Source organism: Lactuca saligna, chromosome 2 (assembly GCF_052625555.1).
Source record: "Lactuca saligna cultivar CGN05327 chromosome 2, ASM5262555v1, whole genome shotgun sequence".
In the NCBI taxonomy this organism is placed as follows: domain Eukaryota; kingdom Viridiplantae; phylum Streptophyta; class Magnoliopsida; order Asterales; family Asteraceae; genus Lactuca; species Lactuca saligna.
In genome coordinates, this window is record NC_136418.1 from 145,425,324 (window position 1) to 145,441,676 (window position 16,353).

The 16,353-nt window shown below is 36.1% G+C and overlaps 3 protein-coding genes across 3 annotated transcripts; 2 read left to right on the top strand and 1 right to left on the bottom strand.

Moving 5' to 3' along the window:
- The first annotated feature begins 341 nt into the window (after positions 1–341).
- LOC145031961 (uncharacterized) lies at positions 342–1,984 on the top strand. Its single transcript, XM_078980617.1, has one exon. It carries the CDS (start codon positions 456–458, stop codon positions 1,584–1,586), a length of 1,131 nt encoding a protein of 376 aa, XP_078836743.1. The 5' UTR covers positions 342–455; the 3' UTR covers positions 1,587–1,984.
- A 771-nt stretch (positions 1,985–2,755) lies between these two features.
- On the top strand, positions 2,756–3,803 carry LOC145031962 (cytochrome c oxidase-like protein). Its single transcript, XM_078980618.1, has 4 exons — positions 2,756–2,954; positions 3,249–3,355; positions 3,494–3,536; positions 3,604–3,803. Exons 1-4 carry the CDS (start codon positions 2,840–2,842, stop codon positions 3,639–3,641), a joined length of 303 nt encoding a protein of 100 aa, XP_078836744.1. The 5' UTR covers positions 2,756–2,839; the 3' UTR covers positions 3,642–3,803.
- Positions 3,804–5,331: 1,528 nt separating this feature from the next.
- LOC145031963 (uncharacterized) lies at positions 5,332–7,210 on the bottom strand. The gene is made up of 2 exons (XM_078980620.1): positions 6,951–7,210; positions 5,332–6,497 (listed from the first exon to the last, which is right to left on the bottom strand). The coding sequence occupies exon 2, from the start codon at positions 6,436–6,438 to the stop codon at positions 5,509–5,511; it is 930 nt and encodes a 309-aa protein (XP_078836746.1). The 5' UTR covers positions 6,439–6,497; positions 6,951–7,210; the 3' UTR covers positions 5,332–5,508.
- Positions 7,211–16,353: the final 9,143 nt, after the last annotated feature.

Below are 16,353 nucleotides of genomic sequence, written 5' to 3' on the forward strand. Positions count from 1 at the left end.
TAAGTTTTTTGTCTTTCGATTCTATTATAATGTACAGATTTCATTTTCGTTTGTTTCTGTTTTGAAAATTTTGTTTTCATAAGATAATAAAAATGAAAATAGATAATAAAATGGGATGCCGGCATGAAGAAATATAAAGAATTTTGCGTAGCTACCAAATTGAACAACACGATTCCGGGGCATGTTTCACGGATTCATTTGGATTAACATATGATTTCAATCAAACACTGAAAAAACTGAAACCATTAATACCTTCAATTAAATATAATAAAATAAAAGATGGACATAAAAACATATATATAATGCAAATAAGAAGAAGAGCGTTCCAGTTTTCATGCGACTTCACTCATACGTTTACGTACTTTTTATCTCTCTCTCTCTCTCTCTCTCTTCTCTTCTCTATTCGAGTCAAATCCCTCTCACTCCACGGCGACGACTTCTTCATATCCCCTCAGATGCGCCAAAATTCATCTCCGATCAAATTCATGGCGGCTACCACCATAACAGACCCACTAGTCAAACGGAAAACCAAAGTCTGTTTCTCCATCGCTGCCTATTCCAAAGACCTCATCGCCAATCTCCACCACCATTCCAATGTTCCCATCGACCAAGGTCTCACTCAACAAGAGCTCTCCGCCATTGAAGCCTCCTTCAATTTCGCATTCCCGCCTGACCTTCGCTCCATTCTCCGGGAAGGCCTCCCAGTTGGCCAAGGATTTCCCAATTGGCGATCGTCTTCCGCCCAACAACTCGATATCTTGATTAATCTCCCAATCTTGGGAGTTCTTAAGGAGGTCCACCGCCGAAAATTCTGGGATAACCGATGGGGTAATCGGCCGGAGAAAGATGATGATGCTGTTCAATTGGCTAAACAGTTCTTGAAATATGTCCCGGTTCTTGTTCCGGTTTACCGGAACTGTTATATCCCGGCGATCCCTTGCGTGGCGGGAAATCCAATCTTTTACGTGAACGGTTTGGATGTTAGGTTGTGGAGTTACGACGTCGTTGGGTTCTTTCAGCAGACTGAGTTCAAAGGAGGGGTGCTGAGGCCGAGGAGTTTGGGTCATTTTTTAAGTGTACCGTTATGGGCGGCTACGGAGTCTAGAACGATAGAATTTTGGACGGAGTTAACTGATCACCGCCGTGTAACTCCGGTGAATGGCGGAGAAACGGAAAAGCGGTGGTGGGGAGGGAATGAGCTGCGGCGGTTTTTGGAGGATGTGCGGTTGAAGTTAAGAAACGGAGGGTGGAAAGAGGAGGATGTAGATGAAATGATGATGGTGATGGAAATGGACGGCGGAGATGAGAAATCATCATCTTCATCTTCATCGCCGGCGCCGTCTCCGTCGTCGTGGTCATCATCGTCTGATGATGAGATCGGCGGTGTAAATTACGTTAGGATGTTGTCGGGGATGTTATTACGTGCGGGATGGAGCAGGGGTGATGTGATGGAGTCGCTTGGTTGTTTGACTATGGAGGAAGATCGAACGGTTGAGATAGAAAACGAGTGTGGTGGTGGGGATTCTTTGTTTGACTTTGAGTACAACAATTACAGTTGTGTTAGAGAGGGTCAAAGCCGGTGTTGAAAAATGAAAAGGCATTACTCATACTATTTGCTGACAATTTCATCCATTGAGATGTATTAATATACTTGTAATAAGTGCATTAACTGTAGTACCACACCATCATCAATTTTTGTTCATTTCTATAAGAGACACTCCTCAAGTCCTCATACTCAACAACATTTGTGTTTGTTGCTTCGTATAGAAGTTTGTAAGGTGAATAATTTTTCAAAATGATAGAATGTTGTTGAAAACTAGTAAAAAGGTATTAGTGAAGATAAAAGCATCAGAAAATGTGAACAATACTTATCGTGTTTTGGTATGACCACTCACCTACAACTACAAGGCTACAAATTTACAAAAATGACATCATTGACAAAAAGGGGAATGAGTTAAAACGAAACCTTCACCTACAAATGTAACACTCCATCTTTTATACATTTTCAATAAATACAAAAAATACATTATTTGCAATAAAGTCTTTATGCTTTATATAAATTTGATCATTTTAAAAGTTATTTTTGGACTAAAAGTCGATTATTGTGGTTACAAGTCAAAACATCAACAACAATAGAAAAGCAATCACAAGTTACAACTATTATTTACATGTTAAAAGAAACTATCAAATGCTTTCTATCATCTATGTGCGAAAAGTCTTTGCTAGTGATTTAAATCACTATTATTTCCTTTTGATATCCTCAGTACATGTCACAAAATAAATAATACATAAGGAATAAACTCTTTTGAGATACAAAAATTTTAATAAGAAAAAATATTATGGTGAATCTAATTCTTTAATAATAATAATAATAACCAATTAAATGAAAACGAATATAAAACAAATTAAAATGATAAAATAGATTTTTTTTAGGCTTGAACGAGACCATAACTACAAAAAAAACAATAACAATAATGATTATATATTGGATCAATCGGTGCTAATCAAAAACATTTTAGCCACTATCCACAATCACAGTTTTTTGTAATGACAAAAAAGGGACCAAATTTAAGTTTACTGTTTTTGACAAACTACACTACTACAGGGACCAAACTTGCATTTTCCTATTCTTTGCCTTTATGATCAATCATTTTTTTGTGGAAGTCTAAAATTGCAACAACCAGACTATTTCGCACGCCCACTGCACGTGCCTTACTTATTCTCTAATCCTTAATGGGCCTAGTGGCTTCGGTGACCCACCATTTATGAAGAGAAGAACTCCACAATACCCATCGGAAAATTAGTCTGTGTCTGTCCGAGAAAAAAAAATCATAGAGAGATGGCGTCGGCGATTGTGAGATCTACTCTTCGAACGGCTCTTCGAGGTGGCGCTCGCGTGAATCCGGCCTCTAAGAGATCATTTTCTGCCGGTGCATCGGTTGAAGAAGAAGCTCGTAAGATTGTTATTCCTCTTTATGATGCAATAACACTTTCTAGTTTCTACGCTTTTAATTTTTTTTAACTTCTTCCATTATTTAAGATTTAGTTTTTGTGATTCCTTGTTTGTCCTGTTCAATCGCATAGTATTCCGATCTGAAGGATTTCATCCTGTCCGATTTAGGGTTTTATTTGTCACAATTGGGAATTTTAGGGTTCAAATTTCAGATTAGTCGAAACTTACTTGAATTTTGAAATCTGATTATCGAAATGACGACAAACTATGGTGTGTTGTGTTTGTGTATTCACAGGTGAAGCGGCGAAATGGGAGAAAATTACATATGCAGGAATCGCTGCTTGCTCGATTCTTGCATTTGTTAACCTATCCAAGGGTCATCCTCATTTCGAAGAACCACCTGTAAGCTTAAATTTTGATTATTTCTGTAGCTTTTACATATGTTTAAATAGTTATCCATTGCTCTATGAAACTTACATCCTTGTAATAGCATGACATTGGTGTTCATCTCTATTAATATTTGATGTATTATGTGTGTAGGCGTATCCATACATGCACATCCGTAACAAGGAGTTTCCATGGGGTAAGTTTTGATACATGTGAATAATTTGGTTGATGTTTACTAATTTTTATTGTTGTACAATTTTCAGGTCCTGATGGGCTCTTTGAAGTTAAGGAACACCATTGATGCCCAAATTGAAGTTGTGAAGGGCATTCAGATTTCAGAATAACAATCTTGATGTTTATGTTTGATTGGGTTTATTGTTTTTATCATTCAGACTGGATTCTCGTTGAGGTTGGTACTTGTAACTTGTATTTGCCTCATTTCAATGGATTGTTTCTTTTTTTATACTTTGCTTCTCAGAGATTTTTTTTTTATGGAAAATAAGAGTTCATGAAATGGAACATTGGCTTTGTAAAAATATTAAGACTCGAGTTTTGAAGATGTTGAACAAAATTTTCACAACTATGTGTTTTAGATGTTGGTTTGTAACCGCATATTTTTGCAAAAACATGTACAAGTTTATAGCATCCACAATAGCAGTTTTTTCAAGAGTTTGTTGGATTAAATAAGCTTTCACATAGATTGTAAATTTTGAAAGCTCAATGAATGGATACTTTGAAAATACATAATCTATACATAATCAAATTAACCAAGTCATTGGAAAAAGCTAAACGTTGCATACAAGACATATTTATGAAATTGGATAGTTTATGAATTCACTTCAAATGTCGCCGTGTATTTTGATAGTGATGGGTTTATAAAATTGTTTTATCTTATTTTAATTTCAATAAGCGGTATATTTTGTGAACTTCAGAGCATAGAAAATACTTTGATTTATGAATAATCATGTAAAATGATCTCACTTGTTTATTAATGTTTTAATTGTTTTTTTTATTCAAATAGTTAAATGAGTATCTTGAATGGTTATTATGATTAATAAAGGACATGTTTAGTATTGGGAGAATTTTAAAAATCTCATTAAGCTTCTTGAAACACATTATTATAAGCTAGATGTGACATGTCAAATGATATAAGATAAATAAGATGCTGAGTGTTTTTTTTTTCTTCTGAAAATTGAATTTTAATTGAACTCGTCTTTAACTTTTCATATTGCATCCAAATTCCAAAGTTTCTTGTCTTGTTTTCTCGAAGACAATCCATTTTCTTGTGATAGCTGAGATCATTAATTAATGAGCTCGAGAATGTTGTTTTTACAAATAAGTGCATCTAAATTCCTTAAAGAGTTAAGGGTTCAAGCCCAACAAAAGTGCAGTTTCGGGAGTAACATTTAGAGTGTATGCGTGTTAGCAAACTAAAAAAGTTACAAAGTTCTCTTTAAATAAATCAATATTAGTTGATTCTCTTTAAAACAATAAAATATCATAATCCAAACAGTATTAATTTATAGAGGTTTCACTTTATATGGTTTTTATTTTGGTTGGTAAATAATCATTGAAGCGAACAATAATATATATAAACTAATGTGACAGGGTAAAATATCAAAAAAGAATAATTTGTACAATAATATATAAAAAAGTAATGGCATTTAATGTTAACATGAAATGAAAACTTCCATCATCAAAATCTCCTTTACATGACAAAATATAACTTTGGACAAAATAAGAAAATAGCATTAGCCAAATTGCAGAAAATAGGGATGTAGTTTTTGGTATTGTACTTATATTTCCTTACCTATAATAGCAACCTACTTACATTTTTTTTACTGTTAAGATCAATATGTAGCCCATAATAGCAACATAGTTACATTTTTTACACATAGTATCAACATACTTACAATTCCTACCCTATAATGGCAGCAGATGAAAATTTCTTTACTGATAATATCAATATGTAACATGAAAACCATGTCAAATACAGAATCATTATATCTTTGAGATAGGGATAGATCCATATTCAATAATCAATATTTTGGAGAAGTTATGATTTGGCCAAAAATAGGGCTCCAAATCATATCCATATTTCTATAAGAACTTAAAGAATAGAAAATTGAAAATACTTAATTAAAAAAAAAAAAAGTAAAAAACTCACTCTACTCTGCAGCTGTGTTTTCAGTGCTTCTGCTTCCTCCTATTCCACTCTCTGGTAATGTTCCCAAGTCTGTAAGAGCTTCTTTCTCTTCTTCTAGAACACCACCTTCCTCATTTTTCACTTCAGATTCTTCATTATTCTCATTCTCATTCTCATTTGATTCCTGTTCCTTTTGGTTCTCATCTTCCCCATTCGAATTCATTGAATCTTCTGAGTTTCTATTCACTGATACTGCATTCTTGAGGTCAACAGAAGGCATCAGATTCGAATCTTGACTTGTGTTCATATGTTGTATAGTTTCCTCCTTTGACACTGTCTGTGTTGAAATATTCACACTGGGTCCCACCTCACTTGACACATTCTCAACTTTCATGCTTGAATTCATCTTCTTCTCATCTTCCTTCTCAAGAACAGTAACTTTGTTTTGCTCATTGTTCGCCTTTTCATTCACTTTTTCTTTGATTTCTTCACCACCATCACTATGTTTTCCTTCTTCTTTGTTCACCTCAGTCTTCTTAATCTTTATCAGTTCATGTTCTGTTTCTGTAGTCTCTTCTTCATTCTCACGGTCTTCCTCATGTTTCATATCTTCATGTTCTTCACTCTCGTGATCATGAACAAGATCGTCAGGTTCAGTTTCATTGCTGATTTCATCAACTTGATGTTCTTCGGGTTCCTTTTTGTCTTGAAGAACAGTTGGTTGCTGTACTTTTGGTTTAAGATCTTTTCTACCCAATCTCATCATGTCCTTGTTAACTACATTGTGTAGCTTGTTTGTGATATGTGATGGGACTGATGGTGTCTTGTCGTCTGAATGGTGGACCTGATAAAGCAGCCATATACTCACACCAAGCAATAATGAGATCTGGAGAACGTGTTTCACTTTTAGCCCTTTGTTACGTCCGTTTCTACGTGGTGACTGCCTGAACATGATTCAATCAATCTCCAAACAGAACCACTTTGAGTTGATGACTTCAATTTGTTGTAAATCTGAAAGAAAAACCATCGAAATTATTGTATAATCATATATCTAAATGAATTTGATAATCAGGTTTGCATAGCAGTAAACCAATCGTCAATCGGATGAAATAGATCTGTGTTAACGAACAAATTTGAAGTCTGTTTAACATTTATCGAACGGAAATCCACTTTTTCTCAAATTGATTTAAGCCTTAAATGAATGATTTAAGGCTTCGTTTTGATTTTTTTTTTGTTTCTTAAAAATTCTCATCTCAATCGACAGCTATGAGACCTAATCCTGCCATTGCGATTTAACCAAAATTCAATTCACTACGTGAACCACATCCATCAATTAAACGCAAAACAAATATATCAAACCGACTGAAGCTGAAATTGGATAACACTAACGCGATCAAACAGGGGTAGAATGTGAGAAATTAGAAGATCCGAACAGCAGAAATGAACGAAGGGATAAGAGATTACCAGTAATTCATGGAACGCAGGGGAATGCAGATGCAGAATCGGGACCCTTGCCTATCTTTAAATCATAAAACCTACAAAGAAAAAAAAAACTTCGCGAATTCGAATTCTTAAAGGTTTGATGCCTGTTCACTACATTCAAATCAATATTGAGAACGAAATTGCGTTTTGGAACAGGTAAATTTCACAATCTTCAACAAATTTGCCATCTGAACTGACAATGAGAGCTATACCCGATGACAGTGACGCACACTCTCGCTCCCTAAAATTGGATCCGATTTTCGGTAGTTTGTTTGTGTTTATATATTCCGGAGCAAAATAATAAATTACAAATTTGATCCTTATACTATTAGATGATCTGCAGGTTTAGTCCAAAATAAATTACCTTTTGATCCTTCGTCCGTGTTAAAGTATACATTCACCTCTCTTTGTTTTATGGTATTAATATTTTTATAAGATAAAGATCATTGGAGCTACTTTTTTTAAACTAAGGTTTTAATTTACAAATTATAAATTTTGGTTATTATTGTTTAGGATACAAGTATTATCAAGCATCTAAATTCATAGTAAAATCCACTTGAAAATATAAACCATATGAAGTAATGAATACTTGAATGAAATGTCTTATATGTCTTTATGTCCTAATAGGTAATGTTAGAAATGGGGTATAGAAAAAGCTTGGAAATTCTGAGAATTATGGCTTTCACTTTCAAATTAAAGTATTTTGGTGGTACTCCCAATTTTTAATCAGATAAGACTCAAAATTGAGAGAAAACAGAAGAGAGAATGTTTTAATGTTATGAAGAAGAAGTGTACCAACCATATATTCGATATGATCATATAACAGAAAAAACTTCCTGTCTTAAAACTATCACATGACAGTTTTATGTCTTAAAACTGTCCACAAACGGTCATAAACAATCTTAAATCCGAGTCTAGAATATGGATCACAAAACTGGGTACAAAATTGGCTCTAGAATTTGGGTGGACCCCGCCAGGGGCTACGGCCCCTTGGACCCCGCTCCCAGGGGCGCTGCCCCCGGACTCCCGTCGGTTTAGGGGTTTCGCCCCTAAATAGCAGTATACTTTCAACAAAGACAAAATTAAACAAATGTGCACTCCACACCATACCGATTTGTTCAATAATTGTCAAAGTGACATTGATCAACAAATTAACCCCATTACACTTAAATATCATTAGTGATATAAAATCACCAACAGGTAAGGTGTGAATCCGTCATTAAAGTTTTTGATTCAAAATCAGACGGAGATGGGAATGTTGGGTTTGTTCCCCTTTTGACATTTTGTAAGTTTTATTTTGTTTTTCTTTTGTGTCCGGTCTTTTTCCTTTAGGATGTGGTTTTAATAATATCCGCCGGATAAAATCAGATGTCATCATCTTTTACATTGATAAAATTTTAACTTAACTCTCTCTTGGTGGTCATAGGACTTGATGAAGAGTGATGTTTGTTCTTTTAAATCAAAATAGCCAAGACAAAGAATGAGCCTCAATTCAATGATGAGAACACATCTTTTCATCCGCCTTTATTTTTATTTTTTTAAGTCTATGCACAACATTTATGTGTTAGCATGTTATTTTTAGTAAAAAAGGGTTTTTGACCGTACACTGTGACTCCCTACTTTGCGATGATTGGTGGAGGGGGGTCGTTTTTTGGACTATATGCTAAAACACCGAGGTACGTCGAATACTCTCTCCTGATCAACTTTTAACTAAAACCCTCGGGACTCAAACATTGAACATCTCATATGTAGATGTCATTCTTATCTAGTAGGTCAATAGACAGTTGGTTAAATGTTACTTTTTAGTACTATTGGTTAAAAGTTTGAATGGATGTAAAAGTATTTACTTATTGACTTCAAAAACGAAGTCGGCTTAATTGTAAAATACAAAAGATTATAGTAACTAAATCTATAACCCTTGCCTTGAGCCCTAAGAACGAAGGGTATGAGAGGGGTGTTTCTCTCACTTTTTGTGGGCCACACCACCCTTTCCCTCGCCTAAAACCTAAGGAATGGGTGGGAAACTCCTCTCACTATTTTTTTATTTTTAAAAAATATATATATTTAGACTCAAACTAGTAACCAAAGGAACAACGCCAAATGAAAATTTAAGCACACCACTAGTGGTAGAACTCTTAAGGTACCTGTGGAGGTAACACCCTTGTATTTCACATCTATGTATGTAATCAATGGTTGCTTTGTGTTCTTGATACAATAAAGATAGTTGTAGATGAATGGGCCAAATGGTTGTGATCAAGGGACCGTCCATGGATAAAAATAACGGGAGCGCATGCTTTTTTAACAACTCAAGGGACCATCCCATTTCAATATACATATCTTAACTTTAGGGATAATGACTTAAAAGGGTAACATATTATTGGTTTTGTACACATTTAGTCCCTGACTTTTTTTTGTCTACATTTTACCCTTGAACTTGTTGTTTTGTATAAATTAAGTCATTATTACCGGTTGCTTCCATAATTGCTGACATGGCTACCTATGTGGACACTCATTAAAAGAAAACACTCCTACGTTCTCTTATTTATGTTGATTATAAGATGATGCCTAGCCCTAACTTCAGTAAAAAACATTCGAACCCATACCCAAAATCGAAGAAGAAGATGTCGACTCCCAGTTCATCTGGTTCCATCACAAAGAAAGAAGAGTTATGTGATTGTCAACTCCCAGTTTGAATATGCACATCCAAGACTAAAGACAACCCTAACAAAATGTTCAAAGTTTGCCCTAATTCTCTGGTATGTCGATCTTGATTTCCCTCTGTACTTTTGATTTTCCTTCTAATAAATAAAGATTTTGAGGTTCTTACAATTTTTATATTTGATTTCAAAGAAACCAGGTAAGAAGTGTAAGTATTGGGAATGGATTGATGAACCTGTGACTGGGAATCCGAATTTAAAACAAGAACTTGAAGCAGTTAAAGTGGATGTTGCATGTTTGAAGAAAGAAGTTCAAGAGTTGAAGAATAAAGCACATAGTTATAGGGTTGAAATCAGTTGTAATATTATATGAAAACAATTTGAATAGAGTTTTGTATGATGTATTGAATTGTGGTATTTTGAATGTAGGGATTGAATGGTTTATATGGAATGTACTGAATAGTTTATATTAAATGTATTGAATGGAGTTTGCATACTGAATGAAGTGTTACATGGTGAACATTTGATTGTAATTTACATTGAATTTGGCTACAATTTCAACAGCTAAAAGACAAGGACAATGATAATTGAATTTTGTCTGCAATTTCAACAACCAAAAGACAAAGGACATTGATAGAAACAAATAGGGAATATGATTCCCAGTACACAACTGAAATATGATTCCCATTATGACCTTCTTAATAAACTAATTCATTAATACCAATAAAGATTGAAAAGGACAAAACACAATTGACATAGGATACCATATCCGATTCCATTTACTTAAAGACCATAAAAAGTTGCTAGGTTACAAGCAAGGGTAGTATTTTCAATTACATCAAAAGTTGGCCTAATTAACAAAAGAAAGTCACCATACATAGTGTACTATTACATACTTCCAAAGCAAAAGAAAACAAGTAACCCTAATCAATCTAAATCTAAAGTAACGTGGTTGTCCTCAGTCACTCCTTTGCCATCCTTTCGGAAAACATGCTTCCTGATTTGTATCTTGTTGATTCTCTCTGAAGGCTTCCTTGCTCTAACACCATGTCTCCTAGGCACTCTAACACCAAGATTCACAGGCACTTGGTTAACAGGTAATGGAATCACAGGATCTTGGTTAATAGGTACTTCATTCACAGGATCTTCATGCACATTCTCCTTATTCACATTCTCCTGATTCATAGGATCTTGATTGATGGGAACTTCATTCACATTCTCCTGATTTACAGGATCTTCATTCACAGGGACATGGTCTTGAGTCAAAGGATCTTGATTGACATGTGTTGGAGCACTTGGAGATGGAGTGCTTGGACCTGCTTGTGAAGGACAGTTTCTTGCATTACTCTTCTTTCTTGCTTTACTTGGACCTGCTTCAAAAGGACCCCTCATTGGACATGTAGCTTTGTTGTGTCCAGTTTCATTACAAATTGTACATTTATGCTGAACACTTGCCCTTCTTATAGTATGGCTTATGTTCCCACTGAGTTCATTTTCTGCTTGGTCACTTTTTCTTTTCACACATGGCCTACCAGGTAACCTCCTCCTGGAGGTAGTATCTGGTGAAAATCAGGCATTTGGGGCCACAAGGTACTATCATTCAGGGGATTTATGGTGTACTCGTAGGCCCTAAGAAATGCAGATTTAGTAAACCAATCTGCAACAAATTCCTCTGGATCAAGATTCAAGGAAGATATGGCACATATGGCATGTACACAAGGAATTCCTGTCAATTGCCAACCTCTGCATCCACATTCTCTCTTCCCCAAGTCAACACCATACCTTTCATTACATTGCACAACTTCAAACTGCTTGTATCCACTAACATATGATGCCCATAATCTATCAATTCAAAAAATTAGTCAGCACTAGCTTGTACAAAAAGTAAGTAAAAGTGTTTGTAGCAATTAACCTTCTCAACTTCTTTATTTTACCAAGTTTACTTTTGATAGTTGGACAAATTGCCAAATCCCAGCCCAATCCTTTCCCTTTCTGCATGTACAATCTCTCCATCACAAATACCCTTATGTCCTCCAACATAGTGATGAATGGCTTCTTTCTAGCTTCTTCAATAGCAACATTGAAGCTCTCAAACACACCATTTTCCATTGCATCACATCCCATTCCAACCTTAAAAAAAGCCCTTGACCAACAGTTGGGGTCCCTTTTAATGAGATAATCATATGCCCCTACATCAAAGCTCTTGATTTCTTCCATTGCAAGTTCAAATTTTAGAATTGTAGCTTCCTTTACAACCCTCCAAAAAGGTTTAATTTAGCACTCACCCTTAAAATTTTTATGGAAGTTAGCAAGGATATGCCTAGCACACAACCTATGCTCAACTTCTGGACATCTTTCTTTCACAGCCTCCATTATACCCTGCATTGATTTGGAATGTTAATTTATGTAAAAGGTAATTTTTGTAAAAGAAAAGTAGTGTATATATGTACCTTGTGTCCATCTAACATCAATGTGATTCCATTACCATTTCCCCCTTCATCTATGTCTTACATTAGATTTTCCAAGAACCACTTCCAAGTATTATTGTTCTCAACATTTAATACTGCCCAGGCTATTGGGTAAAAGTCCAAACTATAGTATACCGAGCGGACATTCAGGTTGATGACAGCCTGAACTACATCGAGCGGCCAGTGACGGTCCTTGACAGGAAGTCAAAGGATCTGAGGAACAAGAGAGTGGAGCTGGTAAAGGTGCAGTGGCAACACCAAAAGGGCTCGGAGTGGACTTGGGAGCTGGTGAATGAGATGATGGAGCTTTACCCAGAGATTTTCCAAGAACAAGCAACAGACTTCGAGGATGAAGTCTAAAATAATTGGGGGAGATTTGTAACACCTGGTTCCTAGTACGTATTTTTAAATTAAGTATTTTGCATTTTGGCCTGAGACTCGGCGAGTTGGTGCCCCAAATCGTCGAGTAGAAGCGGTTTGGACACGGGAGTTAACTGGCTGACTCGGTGAGTTAGAGATCGTACTCGACGAGTTTGTTCTGTCTGGAAAAAAAACCATAATATGAGGGTTTGCACCCTATATAAACACCTTAACTCAGCCTCCCTTGTCCCTAACACTCTCCTAGAGCTGCAAATCGAAACCCTAGCCGATTGTGTGTGTGTTAAGGCGGTTTTGGAGCTTTTGTTGACTTGTGAAGCTTGGAAGGAAGAAAAGGAGCTTGAGTATTCGACTTAGGCTTGTGGATCCATAAATCTCATCCCATCTTTAGCTTAAACAAGGTAAAATTCTCCTGCTTTGGTCTTCCATTTGGTTGTTCATCTTTAGATTGTAGATCTTGGGTGCATTTAGGGGTTTCAAGCCATTTTTGGATTTAAGCGGTGTTATGTGGACTCTAGCCTTCAGATTTGGGGCTTAAGAGGGGTCTCATGGCATAAAGGTTCCAACTTTAGGGCCATAAGAGCCCCATGCACATTGTAGGACACTTTATATGGATTTTTGAGCTAAAAACCCCATGCACGTGCATCAAGTTTGGAACTTTATGTATAAAATGTACATTAGGACGCCAGATCTATGGTTTTGGTGTGTTATACCTCATTTAAATCGACTGTATGGAATTGGTCAAGGTTGGACTCGGCGAGTTGCTCTTGGCACTCGACGAATTGGTGACCATTGTGCACCCAAACCCTTTTGGTGAATGGGTAAGTGTTGGGAAGGAAGCCCCTTGTGGTTTTAGACGCGAAAAGGGACCTGGAAGTCATGGGACTCGGCGAGTGGTATGAGCAGACTCGGCGAGTCCATAGCAATCTCCCAATCTATGAAGATGGACTCGACGAGTTATTCATACAACTCGGCGAGTCATAGACTGGACAAGTTCTTAAGTTGGAGATGAACTCGACGAGTTCAAGAAGGAACTCGACGAGTCAGATGAAGATGGTCCCGATGTTATGATTGAAGGAGAACTCGTCGAGTTTTTGCTAGACTCGACGAGTGAATCCGACGTTTTGTGTGGGATTAGAGAAGCATGGACTTGACGAGTTGGTAGGCCAACTCGGTGAGTCAGGTCAACTGAATGTTGACTTTGACTAAACTTGGGCTAACCCTGTTTAGGGTTGTATGTGATATGTGTGGACTTGAAGGTTGTCGTGTAGGGATCAAGGAGTCGTTGGGAGTCGACTTGTGCGTCGAGGATAGTTCAGACATTGCACGATATTGAGGTGAATTACCTTCCAGTAGGGGTGGGTCTACGGCCACAATGTCGGACCACCAAAAAGGGGTATTTAAAAGATAATGGTATTTGTGATAAGTATCTTGGTATGGTTATGTGTTGGTTATGAGGTTTATCTGGATAGTATGTTATGTGTATGGTATGGATTAGTTTCCCTGACAGTGGTCCTTAGGACCCAAGGGTAGGTCAGTACCCGGATATGCCTGACTGTATTCTTATATCTGTTGATTGTATGCTAGTGGTAGGGGTGAAATAGTCCCCAGTTACCGGTTGAAAGATATCGATGTTGGTTACCGGTTGAAAGATACCGATGAAGGTTACCGGTTGAAAGATACCGACGATATTGTATGGTATGTGGTATGATGAGGGAACTCACTAAGCTTTGTGCTTACAGTTTTGGTTTTGGTTTCAGGTACCTCTTCGTCGAAGGGGAAAAAGTTGGCGGTGTAGCAGCACATCACACACACACACATGTTTCCGCAGGAAGTTTTTGGGACTGTACTCTGATTGTTAATACTTATGATGTTATGGTTTGAAATACAACATTATGATTTTGTAATGGAATGTTTTATTAACAAGGTTTTGGTAAAATGTTTATTAAATGCGTTAATTCAAAAATGAAATTTTTGGCCTTGAATTTTGGGTCGTTACATTATTACACCATGTAAAGGCAGTCCACTAGCTACCAACATATACATTTTTATTTGCGACAAGAACCCCATATTAAAACTGATCATTTTTAATGCATTATTTCACCAAATAATATTAAATGTAGTTTGCAAACTTCTACGATGACCCTTTTTAGTGACCTAACATATTTTTGGTCGATTTAAGATATTTGAGTGGTTGAATTTTCTACCAAATATATCATATTTACACTTAAAATCGATCGGTAAACTAAACTCTAAATAAAAAAATCATGGGGGTTAGTCGAGGTAAACGTTGGTTTGTGCCGGAAGTGAACAATGCTGGTGCACGTGATGAATGATGCTGGTAATGACCAACCATAAAAGAAATTGAAACGATATGGACCATTCTTGTAAATTGTAATACCTGGTTAACGGAGGATCTATTAAATTCTAATGAAAGTGACTTGATAAACATTTAAGTTGTAAGTTTAATGACCTATTGAGCAAACACAATACTTTAGTGACAAAATCGGATAAATGACGATACTTGATTGAACTATAGTTTTAGACAATGACAAATGTCATATTAGCACAACCAACTTATCACGTTTGTTTTAAGAGGTGCCTAAATTATTTTTTTGGTACATAAAGGGAATAAAGTAGAATGTGACCTGTTGAAATCGTCCCTTAACCCCTTATAAGAGGTCACTTAATTATAATAATAATATAAATTAAAACAAATTTAAAAAAATACAAAAGAAAACTTAAACGTTTCCATATGGTTTTGCCCTCTTCTTCATTCAATCGATGACGACTTCTCCTCATCATCTTCCGTATCCCCCTTTCTCTTCTCCATTAACACTTTGTTGCCAAAGACCATCAATGATTCTATTATGAGGTCTTCATCGGTGTTTATGAACAAAAGGATAAAAAATACTCCATCTCAACTGTTACTGTTCATCGTCGTCACTAAGATCAGTGAACAATGATGAATTGACAACACTCCCATTCGTTAATGCTAAATCGCTTCATCATTATGGCTCCTTGATACACGCCTTATTGAATATCCAGTAAATCCTCACCTTAATCCCCTTGATTTCATTAACTCAATCTCGAACCTCTGAAATACAATCACCCATTCTTCCTTTTAATCGGAAAGTTGTGGTCTATACTTAGAATAATATGCACTATTTTGTAACGCTCATAGACCAGGGCTAGTCAATTTAGAGACGATAAACATCAAAATGACTTTTTGATGGAAGATTAATTTGAAGGAATAATCTTAACTAAGTTGTAGTATATGTTACAAGGATTCCGTACATATAAAGAACGCCAAAATCCGAGTAATAACGAAGAAGTTATAACCTGTCGAAGTTTCGCGACAGAACCAACATGACGCTGAATGATGTAAAAAGTGAATTTACGTTAGAGTGATATTTAGCCTTATCGATCTAAACGAAAGTAGTAGAGTTCGTTAAACCATGAGCATGCATAAAAAGAACGTCCGAATCTGACTTCGTATGAGAAAGTTATGATTTTTGTAAGTTTCGACTTAGCGGTATGCAGCCCGAATACTCGATTTAAGATTGAGTGGTTTTTAGTCGAAACAATCTAAATGAGAATCGAAGATCTTGTTGATAGTAGTGTAACGGTAAAAGACAGACAAAAACGGACGTCAGATGAAGAAGTTATGAATTTATAATAGAGTTTTCCTATCCCAGCCTACTAAAATAATATAATAAAAATAAAGTCAAAATTAGCCGACGAAGTTTGAACGAAAGTTGTAGGGCCTAGTCTCACCTACGCGTGGATACAAAGAACGTTGAAAACGGAGTTCGTATGAAGAAGATATGAATTTTTGACGTTTATTAAGTAGTTAAAATATTAAATTTAATTAAGAAATTC